The 16,417-nt window shown below is 30.9% G+C and overlaps 1 protein-coding gene across 1 annotated transcript; it reads left to right on the top strand.

The window, feature by feature from the left end:
* Positions 1-5,674: 5,674 nt before the first annotated feature.
* LOC132713306 (fibrillin-2-like) lies at positions 5,675-13,823 on the top strand. The gene is made up of 8 exons (XM_060695836.1): positions 5,675-5,753; positions 6,054-6,218; positions 7,347-7,478; positions 8,201-8,326; positions 8,759-9,064; positions 12,470-12,604; positions 12,927-12,954; positions 13,700-13,823. The coding sequence occupies exons 1-8, from the start codon at positions 5,675-5,677 to the stop codon at positions 13,821-13,823; spliced, it is 1,095 nt and encodes a 364-aa protein (XP_060551819.1).
* The last annotated feature ends 2,594 nt before the right edge of the window (positions 13,824-16,417 follow it).

The raw sequence follows: 16,417 nt of genomic DNA on the forward strand, positions 1-16,417 counted from the left end.
ATATTCAAATGAAATCATCTTATCCGTCAAGTTATCGCGCTCTTCGTTTTTTTTTGGTACTACACAGTGTTATAGCTGTACCTATAAATAGAATGATGACCTTAACATTGTAAAAGTCCGAAAATCTATTTAAAGAAGTAGTTTTAGTTTAATGAAACGGTCATTCGTGTCGCGCTATGGTAATAAATAACGAAATGGATAATTTTGCAGGAAATGAAATGCAAACATATTCAAACAATTTATTGCACTCTTTTTAAATCTATAGAAAAGAATTAAGTATGCTATTTTTTACGAATTGATATATCATTTTGAAATTGTCTTTTTCTTTTTTTCTTTTTCTTAGTGAAATGTTGTTTGCCGAATATTGTGACATTTTAACAACAGAAACTTTCGTCTGCAATGTTAACATGAGTAATTATGGGTTTTATTGATAGGAACACACGAGTGGGTCAGACGAGGTTTTTGAAGTAATTCATTAAAATAGAAATTGACTGCACCCCCTCCCCTCCAATTAACAGACTTATTTTATTTTGACTACAATTTGGTTTGTTCCAACGAAAATACCACATGAACTTAATATCCAAAATACTCCCTATATAGTATTAATAAACGTTTACCATACAGGGCCGTACATTTTGGATATAATAAACCTGTATATTTTGGATATTATCGTTAATATTGATATAATTTAAAGTTCCTGTGGAAAAAAACATTTAATATTCTAATATCTAGCATGCCTACCAAAGTTCATGATGAACAAAGTCTATCGTCTGATATACAATTCTGGTAAAAACCAATTAATCATTAAAAAAATTAAAAGAATATCTGGTCATCAGATGTCTCCTAGCTTGTATTGATTATGGTTGGTGTGCACACATCATTCAAAAGACGTTTACTTTTTATGATACCCAAAAATTCTCAAAGAATATGAAAAGAACTTTTCATACTTCTTTTGTTTTTAGCTTAATGAAGTATGGTTAAACAAAATTTAACTAAATTAATATAAATCAGTAACAGTGTATAATCTTCTGCTTACAATTAATTATTTATCATTATATATTAATTTTACTATTAACTGTATCAAAAATGAATTATCTTCTTTTAATAGACCCTGAAAGATGTTCGCACAATGTGTTCTACTGGTTCCTGTGCTGATTACCCATACCAACGCAAGTAAATATATTTATTATCTTATAAAAGATTGCAAAACATATTCCAAGATTTAAAAGAATAATTAGAAAAAAACATTAAAACAAAGATTTGTACCTGGGAAAAAAAAAAATTTTTTTATATGCTTGTATTTTTAGCTGCAAAAAATTTGCCGACTAATTTTACAGGGCAAAAAAAACCCCAGCGGGGCAAAAATTTACACCGTCAGGGTGTTAGCCAAGGATAATATTGCCCAGTTTATTCCGTCAGTAAGTTGCTTATAACGGATGTATAATTAAGCATATGCTTATAAACGACAAATGCATCAATGAAGATTTAGAATAACGCTGTCTCAACGCACACGTTTCCATTCCCGCGTGCAAGCCAATCATACCCCCAGAAATTTATCTGATTGTTTTTAAGATTAAGATATAAGATTGTCTTTTTAACATGTTAAGTTTTATTGTAGTGGTAACAAGCACCGCATGTACATCGAGTGGAGGTGAATGTGATTCTATTACCAATAGCAACTGTGATTCAGTCACGGGCTTATGTCAATGTAATACAGGGTATGAAGCGTTTCGTGGCATCTGTGTAGGTAAAAACACTTTTAAGAAATGAGGACGAATAACAATTTATTATGATTACAATGTCTGCTAAATGTATCAGCAATAAAATATGATTAACACTGACTACTTAAATATTTAAACTTTCTTTTTCGTACATTTTAAGTTTGGTGGGGAACATGTACAAGGGAGTGTTAAGGAAAAAACTAACAAACTATCTTAGTTGTGCTAGATGAATGTCTACTGTGGAAACTATTTGAAACTCACCTAGTGATCGATCAATTATTATGTTCTAGCATTTCTGGTTCTGTTACCAACAGCAATCCTAAAAAGCAGATGTAAATTTTTCAATTTCGCTGCTGTTAAATTTAATGAATGCATATACGAGTAGTATCAATTTTGTGCTTGAATCTAACATTGTGTAAGTAATATATCAATCCTGTTAAAACAGATTCCATAATAAATCTATTTCTAGTTTACAATTATGTTCAATTTCTTACCAGAATTTCGAAAAAAAAATGTAAAACAAAATGAAAACTAAAATAAATACTAGTATTGAGTGCCATCTTATTATCGCATTAGTTCCCAAATAATTATGAAAAATAATTAAATTCCAAGTCACGGCGGGGTGGGGATTATTTACAAAAAGTGCATAAGGGGCTTTTTGGGCATGTTTCCCATTTTTAAAAATCCAAAATTTTTTTACAATTTTCATGCTGTTTTAAAAATATGGAAAGGAAAACAAAAACATTTTTCAAAGGATGTAAGGGAAAAAGGGTATTGCACATATTTAAATTTCTTAAAACTACCAAAGGGTTTGAAAAAAATTTTTAATTTAAACAGATATATTTTTTAAGGGGGGATCAAATTCCCTTTTTTTAAAAACACAAGGGTTTTCTTCAAGTGGCCCCCGCTACAAATAAAATTTTCCCGGGGTTTTTAAGAATTTTTAAAAAAGAAAAGATTATTTTCGGTTAACTTTACAATTTTAAATTTTTCCCCGTTACATCCCATAATAACAAATATTAAAGATTATGTGGTCACCCTGACAAAAGCAAAAAAAAACAATAAAAAAAGAAGAACATAAAAAAATGTAACTGATGACATTCTAGAAAATTTGTTTTAAACGGAGAACAGACAGCTGCAAATAAAGGAACAAAGAACATCACAACATCATTATTATTCATAGAAATAATAAGTTCCAGTTAGAAAAAAAAACACCAAAAAACAAAAAAAGATGTGAAATATAACGGCGTTAAAAGTATAGTATTATACGTATCTCTTTAACGATAATAAGGATAATAAGTTGAACCAATTAACATTACAAAATGTGTTATGAATTAACAACTGGTAGTAACAATTCTTTTCTCTTTTTATTGGCTACATCTATATATTTTTCCTAAATTTACAAGTATAGCTTTATCATCTGATTGTAGACGAATGCGCTGCCATGACAGACAAGTGTGACTATACAAATGGCGGATGCACAAACACTGCAGGACCGTCTACTTGTTCATGTAACGCTGGATTTCATCTTGAGGCTGATGGTTTTACATGTACAGGTAATGAATGACAATGTTATTACCTTGAAAATATTTTTAAAATATGTTTCATCTTGCTTTATTTTTTATGATTTTATAGATTTAAAGCAAAATACATTTGAAATCATCAAGAATAAAGGGACCTTGTGAAACAAATGTGATTAATGCTTCCGAGGGATCATTTTGTTTTCAGATTATTATACTTCACAACAGCAGGTGTCAAGTGCTGTGTGGCAGCTGTAAAAGTTGCCCCGTACTTCACTTATGTGTTGTTATATTTTTCTGGTCCTTCGGGATCATTGATGCCAGCACTATTAAGTGTTGAGAATCGAGGTTGAGAATCGAGTACCGCTCGAGGGATGTTGCACTTATTCATTATCCCTCATGTACAGACTCAATCAAACCGAGTCTGCAATTCTTATGTAATTTTGTTGTTATTAATGCTTTCGATGGATAACTTTGTTTCCAGATTTTTTAACATAATTATGAACAAAAATGAGATTTGTCACGCTTCTGAACAGTTAAAACCTTTTCATCCTTGTATAACAAAAATAGAAACATTTCTATTTTTAATTTAGTACATGTATTACCTACTTAGTTATTACATATGCTTGAATACCATTGAGGTAACCATAGATATCATGGATGGGTGCAATATTTTTGTATCAGATTCTGACATTTAGACCAAAGTTCTATACAAGAATATATGTGTGCTAAAGTAATGCAACAACAATGTAGTATTCAGATACAGACGAATGCACTGCAAATACTGATAGTTATACATGAATATGAGAAAACGAGCTTAAGGCTTTTTCTTCAAGCTATGTTGAGTAATTACTATGCTATGTAATATCTACATTCCTTTGATAAGCGTAAAATGCAAAATGTTCAATATATATTTCCAAATTAAATCTACAATGTAAGTTAATTAAAGCTATAATGTAAGTAATAAGAAAGTAACACAATTCCAAATAAATTACCACATGTATGAGCTTCAACGGACTTGCATGACTGTATGGATCTTACAAAAGTAATTATATATTGTGACATGTAAAGTAATTATACTTTATTTAAGAGTTGTCCATATATGTACAAGGGTTGATCATCTCTTTAATAATCAGAGCCTTTAAAGCAAATGAACTTATTGTTTATGCACAGGTGTCTCAAGTGATGGTCGAGCTAACAATTATTTGCTGTTTTCAGATAAAGACGAATGTACTGCAAATACCGACAACTGTGACGACACAAATGGCGGATGCAGGAACACGGCAGGATCATTCACTTGTTCGTGTAACACTGGATTTAATCTTGGGGCTGATGGTTTTACTTGTACAGGTTGTGTAAAACAATGTATTTATAGAAAATGTTTTATTCAAAACATTTCATTTAACATAAATTAAAATTCAATTCTGCTAATGTTTGGCAAAATTGCCTCTTTTTCTAATAAAGAAATTAATCTTGAAATGATCAAGATTACAGGGACATAATGAAAGTAGAGTTCGCTAACATATTGAATAAGGCAAATTTCCATGTGTGTGAGCGTCACAAAAGTATTAACAAATACCAACAACCGTGACGATACAAATGGCGGATGCACAAACACTGCAGGATCATTTACTTGTTCGTGTAACACTGGATATGACGTTGAGGCTGATGGTTTTATATGTACATGTTATAAAAAAAATGTAGTTATATAAAATTTTTAATTAAAGAAGATTCATTTAACATAAATAATTATAAATTAATGCTTGGCAAAGTTGCTTTCTTTTTCTAAAAGAAATAATTTTATTTAGTTAATAGTGACATTTTGACAGTAGATTTTATTATCATATGAAATAAGGCAAATTTCCAGCAGTCTGACCATTCAAGAAAATAAACATATTTTATACTTGTTATAAAGAGATACATTCAAGTATACTCTACTAATGTTTAACTGCCCTCTACAGTAGTAATTATAGACATCACGGAGGTGAATAAATGATCATATGTACATGTATAATTTTTCTATTAGTTTCTGAAAATTTAGAACCGACTGTTTTACAAATATATACTAAATTTAGATATAGACGAGTGTACTGCAAATACGGACAACTGTGACGATACAAATGGCGGATGTACGAACACTGAAGGATCATTTACTTGTTCGTGTAACTCTGGATTTAACCTTGAGGCTGATGGTTTCACATGTACAGGTATTGCATGAACATGAGTGATTTATTTCTCAAAAGTTTTCTTGTGATATTAATATTCTATTTATTATCATAAATCTGAAACGCCAAAGGAAAAAGGTTAACTATCCAATTCCAGGATATATTGTAAGCAATTTGAAGGATTCTTACAAAATTTTAAAACATAATCAGCACAATTATGTACTTAGGCGAACATTGAAAACGGTTATTTATTTGTTGTCATTTAATGATGTGCGAATACTGCAGGATCGTTTACTTGTCGTGTAACACTGGATTAAACATTGAGGCTGATGGTTTTACATGTACAGGTATTATATAACAATGTAGATATTCAAAGTGTTTTATTAAAAAAGTTTCATCTAACATAAGCTTTCATTCTGTTACTGTTTGTAAGTTGCTCCTTTTTCTAATGAAAGAAACTAAACTTGGAATTCCCAATATTATAGACATTTTGAAAGTAGATAAAAAAGGCAAATTTCTGACCATTAAAAAATTAAAGTATTGTATATATGTTATAAAAACTTACATCATGGCCTCTACTGTAGTAATTATAAACATCACGGATATGAGAAAATAAACACAAGTTCATTCAGTTTCTGAAATTTTAGATCCGACTGTTTTACCATTATTTACTAAAATAGATATAGACGAGTGCACTGCAAATACTGACAACTGTGACGATACAAATGGCGGATGTACAAACACTGCAGGATCATTTACTTGTTCATGTTACACTGGATTTAACCTTGAGGCGGATGGTTTTACATGCACAGGTAAGTAACGAGCATGAACCTGCTTTCAAAATGTCAGTACTTTTTGATTAGGCAAAATGTATTGTACGTAATTGCAATCAAAAGTTAAACTTAAAAAGTATTTAGTTACGTGAAGCAGATTATGGCTATTGCTCTGTCCGCCAATTTTCCTTTTTTAACCGACTTATTTGTATCAATTCATTTAATACTGTAAATGAACATCAAAATGGGCAACTAACTTGAATTATTTTCGGTTTCGTTTTCAATTTCTTTCGACCGATTTCTAGAAATTATTTTTGCTAACAGCGTTACTGTTACTTGATGAATATTCTGGCAATATAGCGCAGGGTACCCAGTATTCTAAACATTAAAATAAGTATTGTCTTTTAAAATGCTTTGGCATATTTTTCCATAACACAAGATATTGTTTCAAGACCCGTCATAGTATTGTGAACAACAATCTCATAGTTTTAGACATTGAGAACAAAATATAAGAGATCCTTCGGTAATTGATGTATGTAAAGAAACATTCAATTTCCGATCTGAAACTTGTTTAAGACGATTTAATCTAAATAAAAGATGTGTTTCTATTGCAATTGGTATCGTAAACACTTGAAAACCGATCAAAGCTCCTAAAGCACTTAATACGATGGCTTTCATTATGCCAAAGAGTAAGATATAATAGCTTTAATACCGGTGAATAAATTCGATTTGTTAAGGGGTCATACATGTATATAATTAATGTCCTGTACATCTCTGCAGTAAAATCAAAATGCCACAAGAAATCCTAGATAGTTTAGATATACTGTAACGTCCATATGTAATACAATGCACAGTGATACATTTTTGAACTTAAGGTTAACATGTGCAGGTATCAAGCAAGGGACTAACCTAGAATTATATGTAATTAAATAATTTTCCTGTAAAGTCTCGCTCTTTTTAAATACGCAAGACCAATGCCATATTGCAAGTTTTTATTGGGGCGTTAGGGATGTTGCAGGTATTCATTATCCCTCATGTACAGACTCAATCAAACCGAGTCTGCAATTCTCTTGTAATTTTGTTGTGATTAATGCTTCCGAGGGATCACTTTGTTTTCAGATTTTTAAGTTAAGATCTCACTAATTAACAATCATTTTCTGTTTTCAGATATAGACGAATGCACTGCAAATACCGACAACTGTGACGATACAAATGGCGGATGCAAAAACACTGCTGGATCATTTACATGCTTGTGTAAAGCTGGGTATAAACTTGATGTGGATGGTTTTACGTGTATAGGTAAAATACCATGAGCCTTTCTAACAATCAGGCTGAGAAAAACATACATATATATGGATCAAAGAACGATAGATATGTTGATTTTCAAATAGTAATAAAATTTTGTTGCAAAGTACAGCCCTTAATTTGATAATAATCAAATAGCATTTTGGTTCACAAACATTGAATTGACTTCAAACATGATTTTGCCGTGTTGCCCATAGTTTTGGGACCTTACGCCGCTTTTCATGGAATGGCACAACTGTGTCACATTGAAGGTTCCATGATGACCGCCGTATGAACACATCTGCGGATGTTTCTAAATTCAAAGTTTTGCCATTTTCGGGTTTAAATGTTGAATTTCGTATAAGCCGGTGCTACGGGGCGTGGACGGTTACTTGCACTATCCAGTACCGTCCATTAACATACTCAATCAAACCGAGACTGCATTATTTTTAATTTTGCTGTGTTTGGCTCTCTTTAGGGATTCTGCTTTTCTCTATTCTATGCAAGAACGCTTAACGTTGATAGTTCTATTTTTACATGAAGTATTCATGATTTATTGCCATTAATGTTTCCACCAATGACAAATATATGTTTGATACATCGATGAATCATAAAAAGGTTGTAAACCGTAGAAAATAAAAGATACAAATATCAAGAAACTTTACTTAAATAGTATAATTCGCTTATTTGCAATATTGATTAATTAACACATCATATTTTATAAAAAAATGTTTCAGATATAGACGAGTGTAGTACATATACAAACATTTGTGGCCGTTCTGATAGACTATGTACCAATACTGATGGATCGTTTACCTGTTCATGTAACACTGGATATATACTTTATAATAATTCATGTACAGGTAAGTTATATACAAACTGACACATTAGCTTTTATTTAAAAATCAAATGACTTGTGGAATTAAAAGTAATGCAACGTGACATCTTTTTCTTGTTCTGAATCAACTTTACCCGCATTGGTTTCAGGCATAATTCCGGTTTCAATAAGAAGCATGAGATAAAACGTAATTACCAAAATATATTGCACCTTGAATAACTTATCATGAAATATGTTCATATATATTTATTGACAAACTTGTGCATAGGAGTAAGGTTTTTTATAGATATTGTTGCATTTTTATGATACATTATAAATGATAGACGATAACATTTTTATTCGTTTTACGAAACGCTGTTCCAAAGTAACTTTTCTTTGTGAACTACATTGTTAAATAAAAGCATACTAAAACATGAATTAGTTTAAGAAGTTCTAAGTTTTACCTTTAAATATTTAGTGGCACCAGAAACACCGAGAGGTTTTACAATAGACTATATCCAGCATAACAAGGCCCGATTATCGTGGTTACCTGGCAACAATGGAGGGTTGACACAAACGTTTGTTATACAGCTAGGAACTGGTGAAAGTTCTTGGGAAGATATAGAAGTCCAAGATGGAGTCAAACAAAATGATCAACCAATTTCCAAAATACTGACGGGTCTCATTGATTCTACAACATACTTCGTACGAATGTACGCATATAACAACGTTGGAAATAGTTCGCTTTCGGAAATTCTCAGTTTTACTACGTCACCTATCAAAGGTAAGCATCATGTAAAGCAACTGAGAAGAATATGAATATCAGGATGAAATTGTAGTTTGTAATCACATGATTCATTATATGCACTCTTCTATATAATTTGTTTTACGTCATTGAATTTGCCCATGCTATGTCACACATAAGACTACATACAGGTGCCTCCTCCACCAGTAAAGCTGGAACGTCGCGATATGACCTATACTGTGTCGATGTGACGTAAAACCCAAAACAAACAAAAACATACAGGTGAATGAAATAATGTTCAGATAAAAAAAATAGAAAAATAAATAAATAAGAAAACTCAATTTTCGTTTGGATAATTATATATACGTAATAGGATTAATCATGAGTGCCATTATACACCCAAATCTAGTGTTTGAGTGAGTTTGCCAATTGTTTCCAGACGGAGACAATCAATTTTATTAATTGGTTTTGTATACAGATATACTTGTGTCATCATTAGATACTTTTCAAGTTGGAATTTGTTTTCAAATATTTATTTTTCATAGTTGTGTCCCCTTTGAGTAGCCTTTTTAGCTCGACTTTTTTTTGAAAAAATGTAGAGGTATTGTTAAAGTTGCGGCGGCGTTGCCGTTGCTGTTGCCGATGCCGTTGCCGTTGCCGTTGCCATTGCCGTCCGCAAACTTGTACCTGGATAATTACTTTTTTATTTGTTGGTGTATTGTCTTCATACTTTGCCACAACAACCCTTGGGACAAGACCTTTCAGTACACCACACTAACCTTGACCTTCATCGATAAATGACCTTGACCTTCAAGGTTAAAAGTCCAAATTTTGCTTGTTCATGCTGTTATTGGCTGTTTGTTATTTTTGAATGGATTGTCTTCAAACTTGAACATATAATCTTCAAGGATATCCCTTAAAAATAACCAGACAGACCTTGACCTTCACTCATTAATGACCTTGACTTTGAAGGTCAAATTATTGAAATTTTCATTTTTTTGGCTATTATTGGCTGTACTTTTGTTATTTTTGAATGGATTGTCTTCAAACTTGAACATAATAATCTTCAAGGATAACTCTTAAAAATAATCCGACAGACGTTGACCATCACTAATTAATGACATTGTCTTTGAAGGTCAAATTATTGAAATTTTCATTGTTTTGACTGTAACTGACTGTAACTTTGCTATTATTGAAGGGATCAACTTCATATTATAACAGAACATTCTTAAGGACCAGACCTTGTTGTTTATCAAACCTAAATTTGTTTGGGCTCTTTAATGACCTTGACCTTGAAGGTTAAATTACTGAAATTTCTCAGATTTGTGCATTAAATGACCATAATTGTATATTTATTGGTGTGTGTGTGTGTGTGTGTATATATATAGATATCTATCATCATCATCATCATCATCATCATCAACAACAACAACATCATCAACAACGTGTATCTATTTAGAGAATGGCGCGTTTCTATTTTTAGAATTGCGTGTTTCTATTTTTAGAATTTCATGTTTTTATTTATAGAATTGCGTGTTTCTATTTATAGAATTGCGTGTTTCTATTTTTAGAAATTGCGTGTTAATATTTTTAGAATTGTTTGTTTCTATTTTTAGAATTGCGTGTTACTATTTATAGAATTATGTGTTACTATTTATAGAATTGCGTGTTACTATTTTTAGAATTGCATGTTTAATTTTTTAGAATTGCGTGTTTCTATTTTTAGAATAGCATGTTACTATTTATAGAATTACTTGTTTCTATTTTTAGAAATTGCGTGTTAATATTTTTAGAATTGCGTGTTACTTTTTATAGAATTGCGTGTTTCTATTTATAGAATTGCGTGTTTCTATTTTTTGAATTGCGTGTTTCTATTTTTAGAATTGCGTGTTACTATTTTTAGAATTGTTTGTTTCTATTTTTAGAATTGCGTGTTACTATTTATAGAATTACGTGTTACTATTTATAGAATTGCGTGTTTATATTTTTAGAATTGTGTGTTACTATTTATATAATTGCATGTTTCTATTTTAAGAATTGCGTGTTTCTATTTTTAGAATTGCGTGTTACTATTTTTAGTATTGCTTGTTTCTATTTTGAGAATTGCGTGTTACTATTTATAGAATTACGTGTTACTATTTATAGAATTGAGTGTTACTATTTTGAGAATTGCGTGTTTCTATTTTAAGAATTGAGTATTTCTATTTTTATAATTGCGTGTTACTATATATAGAATGACGTGTTCCTATTTTAGAAATTGTGTGTTACTATTTTTAGAATTGCGTGTTACTATTTATAGAATGGCGTGTTACTATTATTAGAATTGCTTGTTTCTATTTTTAGAATTGCGTGTTACTTTTTAAAGAATTACGTGTTTCTATTTTAAGAAATTGCATATTACTCTTTTTAGAATTGCGAGTTTCTAGTTTTAGAAATTGCTTGTTACTATTTAAAGAAATTGCGTGTACTTTTGAGAATTGCGTGGTACTTTTTTTAGAATTGCGTGTTTCTATTAATATAATTGAGTGTTTCTATTTTTAGAATTGCGTGTTTCTATTTATAGAATTGCGTGTTACTATTTATAGAATTGTGTGTTTCTATTTTTATAATTGCGTGTTTCTTTTTTTAGAATTGCATGTTTCTATTTATAGAAATTGCGTGCTACTATTTATAGAAATTGCGTGTTACTATTCTTAGAATAGCGTGTTACTATTTTGAGAATAGCGTGTTACTATTTTGAGAATTGCGTATTTCTATTTTTAGACTTCGGTGTTACTATTTATAGAATTGCGTGTTTCTATTTTTAGAATTGCGTGTTACTACTTTTAGAATTGCGTGTTACTATTTTTAGTATTACATGTTTCTTTTTAGAATTGCGTTTTCTATTGATAGAATTGCGTGTTACTATCCTTAGACTTGCGTGTTTCTATTTAAAGAATTGCGCGTTACTATTTATAGAATTGCATGTTGCTATTTATTTAATTGTGCTTTTATAGAATTGCGTGTTACTATTTATAGAATTGCGTGTTTTCTATTTATAGAATTGCGTGTTCTTATTTATAGAATTGCGTGTTTCTATTTATAGAATTGCGTCTTTCTATTTATTGAATTACATGTTACTATTTATAGAATTGCGTGTTTCTATTCATATATATATACAAAATAGATAAACACAAAACTAATGTGACAAGACAGACCGACTAAATTTATAAAAAGGAAACGGTAAGATATGTTCAAACCTTTCTTTGTTTGCTTTTAGAAAAAGTAAAAAGTCGAGCGTTGCCCCCGCACGGCGGTGGCTCTTGTTATAGTTGAAGCTGTTTTATGTCTGTTACAATGTGTAATCAAAATTGTTAACTAAAGGTTTATTTTCTTTCTGTAAGAGTTTGCTGACAATTTCACAAAATAATTACATTTAATCATTACAATGAATTTATTTTTCAGTTGAAACAGAAACTAAAACTACAACTACATTAATCGTGGGAATTGTCTTAAGTGTAGTGATAGTTGTGGTTATATCATATGCGATTTATGTAACAATCCAACTTAAAAGAACGCGAAACGCTGTCCAAAAGGATGGTAATTAGAGATTTCATATATTTGTTTATCAATGATGACTGTTTACTTAACATACCAGTCACATAGTTCTTTCCATTTTGGCCCCATCATTCATAACTTTGTAGCATTATATGTAATAAATATTTAATCTCAGTGTGTTTTTATGTTTAGTTTATACAGATTATTCCCCATAATAACTGTTGCATTACACTTTAAAAACTTTCGCACAAACTATTTCATCATATAACAAATGCTAGTAAAATTCAATGTGCTAGTTATATTTAGAAAGTCATAGATGAAAGTGTTGTAGCAATATGTTTTAATGATAACATTTACTATTCAGGTCGCGTGCAGAAAAAAGACGGTCAAGTGTAAGTGTATTTAAGAAATATTAATCTTATGATAAATGTAAAATGAATACGATTCGTGAACTTAAAATTAGTATTGTATCTAAAATACAAGATATGATTGTGCTAGTATGCTGAATTATAAGAATCTTCATTGAAATCGTATATGTGTACATGTATGAATGGTGCAATATGAGGTTCAATATTGGCAAGATCATGGTGAAATTTTCAAAATATTCAGATGAGAGAGTTGAAATGACATTACATATATTCAAATTTCATAACAAACACAAAGTCAACGCACATGCTAAATAATTAATGCGAAATTACGTGCTTCAAACTGAGGTATTTTACTAACATATAATTTGGAATAATATTGAAGATGTGGCCAGATGGCGCACCAGCCAAACCAGCAAAGGCGTTCAAGATCAACAGCCAGGGTGGGCATACATGCTAAAAGAATAACTGCTGACATCTTTGTTTTGCAAATTTAATGTTTGACGCATCATCACATTTATTGCGCATGGGTGTTGGATTTGTGTTTTAATAAACATAAATAAATGAAATATAATATCATGTCTCTCAACTACATTTACTGAAAATTCTAGGATCGGACATTATGAGACAATTTTACATGCCCACTAATAAGATTAGTAAACATTTTGAATGTATTTTAACATATAAAGAAACGTTTGCAAACATAAACACATGTATTTTCTAGTAAGATGTATGGGAAATTATCATGTAGTATTTTCATTTTGTTTAAAAGGAATATTCATATCGAAGACTCTACAAATATCCCTGATAGTGGAGGGTATGAAAATCCATATACTGACCTCAAGACAGAAATGAGGGATTCAAGATCTCCATACGAAGCCATATCAACTATGTAAAGAAACAATCGACAGAAATATTTCACTTAGATATAAAATTAACGCTCGTATATTTAAGTCGAACACAATATATTTTGTACATAAAGTGAAAAAGATAGCAATGTATTCAGCTAAAAGCTATCCTTTTTGTGTAAACATTTTGAATGAATTTAGTTGGAAAGGGTTTTTATTACAACTGTTTTGTTTTATTTCTAGAAAAGTTTAAATATATTCTATGCTCCTCTTTGGATAAAATAACTTTTAAAAAATCTGGAAAAGAGATAATCCCTCAGGTGCATTGAAAACAACAAGAAAATATGACAACGTTTGGCTCATTTGAAAGGATTTGTTCATTAAAGATAATGTAAAAGGTGGGAACATTTATCACGCCCTATAGTACCGGCTTAAGTGTTTCAATCTTAAGAATTAATGACCTCGATGGGCCAGAAAAATACAAAAAACATCACCTTATTCCTGCTGCTGATAATTTTTATTATTTATATGTGTTTGTTATTGCCAATAATCAGTGAATTATAATAAACCCTACCTAGAATAATTTAGTTTGGTACTAACTTTATTGCAAGTCATTGGTGTTGTGGTAAGATATTCGCTTAAGATGTGTGAAAAAAAATAGAGAAAATAAGATTCCCTACAAGGGACGGAACAAAATAAAATGGAATTTTGAAAGGGGATCAGAGGTTATGAAGCCTGCATATCACAGATAAGCCGTCGAAAGACAAATTTAAAAAACAGGCCACATATCCTAAGGGTGATTCAACAGTATTCAAGTGAGGGATACTGGAACCACCCAACAAGAAAATAGCCGAATAGAAATAACTAAATTACCACAAGCACAACACTAATGTCGTGCTGAACGATCTTTAAGGATCGGAAATATTATCTCTGATTGAATGTACGGGGCGACTTTTTACAGCCTCCACACGGCACAAAGAACGCTGACGTGGCGATAAAATAGAGAAAATAAGTATCTCTAAAGAAAGCCCAACACGGCATAATTGAAAATGTTGCAGGCTCGGTTTGCTTGAGCCTGTTTATGGACTGTACTGTTAAGTGCAAACTACCGTCCACACCCCTAGCACCGGCTTAAGCAGAATTCAACATTTAACATGAACTGGTACAATTTTGAATTTTGAAACATCCGCAGATGTGTTCATATGGCGTTTATCATGGAACCTTCAATGTGACACGTAAGTGCCATTCCATTAAAAGCGGCATATGGCCCCTAAGAAAAAAAAATGCAAGTGCCCTTAACGAGAAAACAATGGGCGGAACAAAATAAAATGGATTTTTGAATGGGGATCAGAGGTTATGAAGCCTGCATATCACAGATAAGACGTCAAAAGACAAATTTAAGAAGCAGGCCACATATCCTTAGGGTGATTCAACGGTATTCAAGTGAGGAATACTGGAACCAACCAACAAGAAAATAGCCGAATAGAAAGAACTAATTTAAAATTACCACAATCACAACAATAATGTCGTGCTGAACGATCTTTAAGGATCGGAAATAGAAGGGCTTGAATCCCGATGTTTGTAACTGAAAAAATGGTTGTGTCCTTTTAGTAACATGGATTTTTTCTCTCAAACATTTAGGCAAGATATGCAATGTAAGATTAAAATGTGAAGAAATGAACATATTATGATATTTAAATGCAAGTTATAAACTCTTTTATTATATACTTATAAATTAAATATTGAGAAATATTGATAAAATAAAAAAACGTATTTTCATTTTCCGTATTTTCACTGTAAAATTTTTTTTTTCACTGCAGTGAACATATTGTCTGTATTTTTACTGTTGTCTTGTCGGGCTACTTTCTGGTATATTCAGCCAATATACAAAATTTAATGGAAAGTCTTTCAAATTTTGATGTTAAAAAAAGAGAAAAATGAGATATAATAAACAGAAAATTCAATTTGTTTCTACAAATACAGGATTTGTTTTCATCTTGTGGTATGAAAATTATCATATTACACTCGTGGCTACCACCACTTATGAAATATTTATTTTCATACCACTCAATGGAAATAAATACTGTATTTACAGAAAAAAGTTGAATATCCTGTATATACTCGTATACTCGTATCAAAGAAAGATTAAAATGTTTAGAAAGAACATAAATGATATTCAAATGCAAGTTATAAACTCTTATACTCGTATATCTCTAATGATGCTTTGATTGTAGATTCCTTAACATGAACGCCTGTTTTACTTGCTGGAACAGATATGCCACATCTGTTTCCGTCGGTAACACCAGCAAGGTTTTATATATCATTTTGTACAGTAGTACATTATGGCTATCGTTTGAAGCACTGCATGAAATATTTGTCTTGTAAGGTACTGGATCTGGCTTATATAAAACGTGCACTATTTTAAGGTAATATTAAGAAATTAACTGACATTAACTGATATTTCTAATAACAATATGATGACAAATCCCATTTAATGTCAAATATTTAAGTATAACTTTTGTTAAGCTTTTTGATGCTTTTATGAAGAACTAAGGTAATGGCTCACATATTTATAAGGTATGTGGGTCATTTATCACGCACAAACACAGTGTGTTTGCACTTAAACATTCCATCATTTATTT

The sequence above is a fragment of the Ruditapes philippinarum genome, unplaced genomic scaffold (assembly GCF_026571515.1).
Source record: "Ruditapes philippinarum isolate M1 unplaced genomic scaffold, ASM2657151v2 ctg3900_1_1_1_1, whole genome shotgun sequence".
Classification (NCBI taxonomy): Eukaryota; Metazoa; Mollusca; class Bivalvia; order Venerida; family Veneridae; genus Ruditapes; species Ruditapes philippinarum.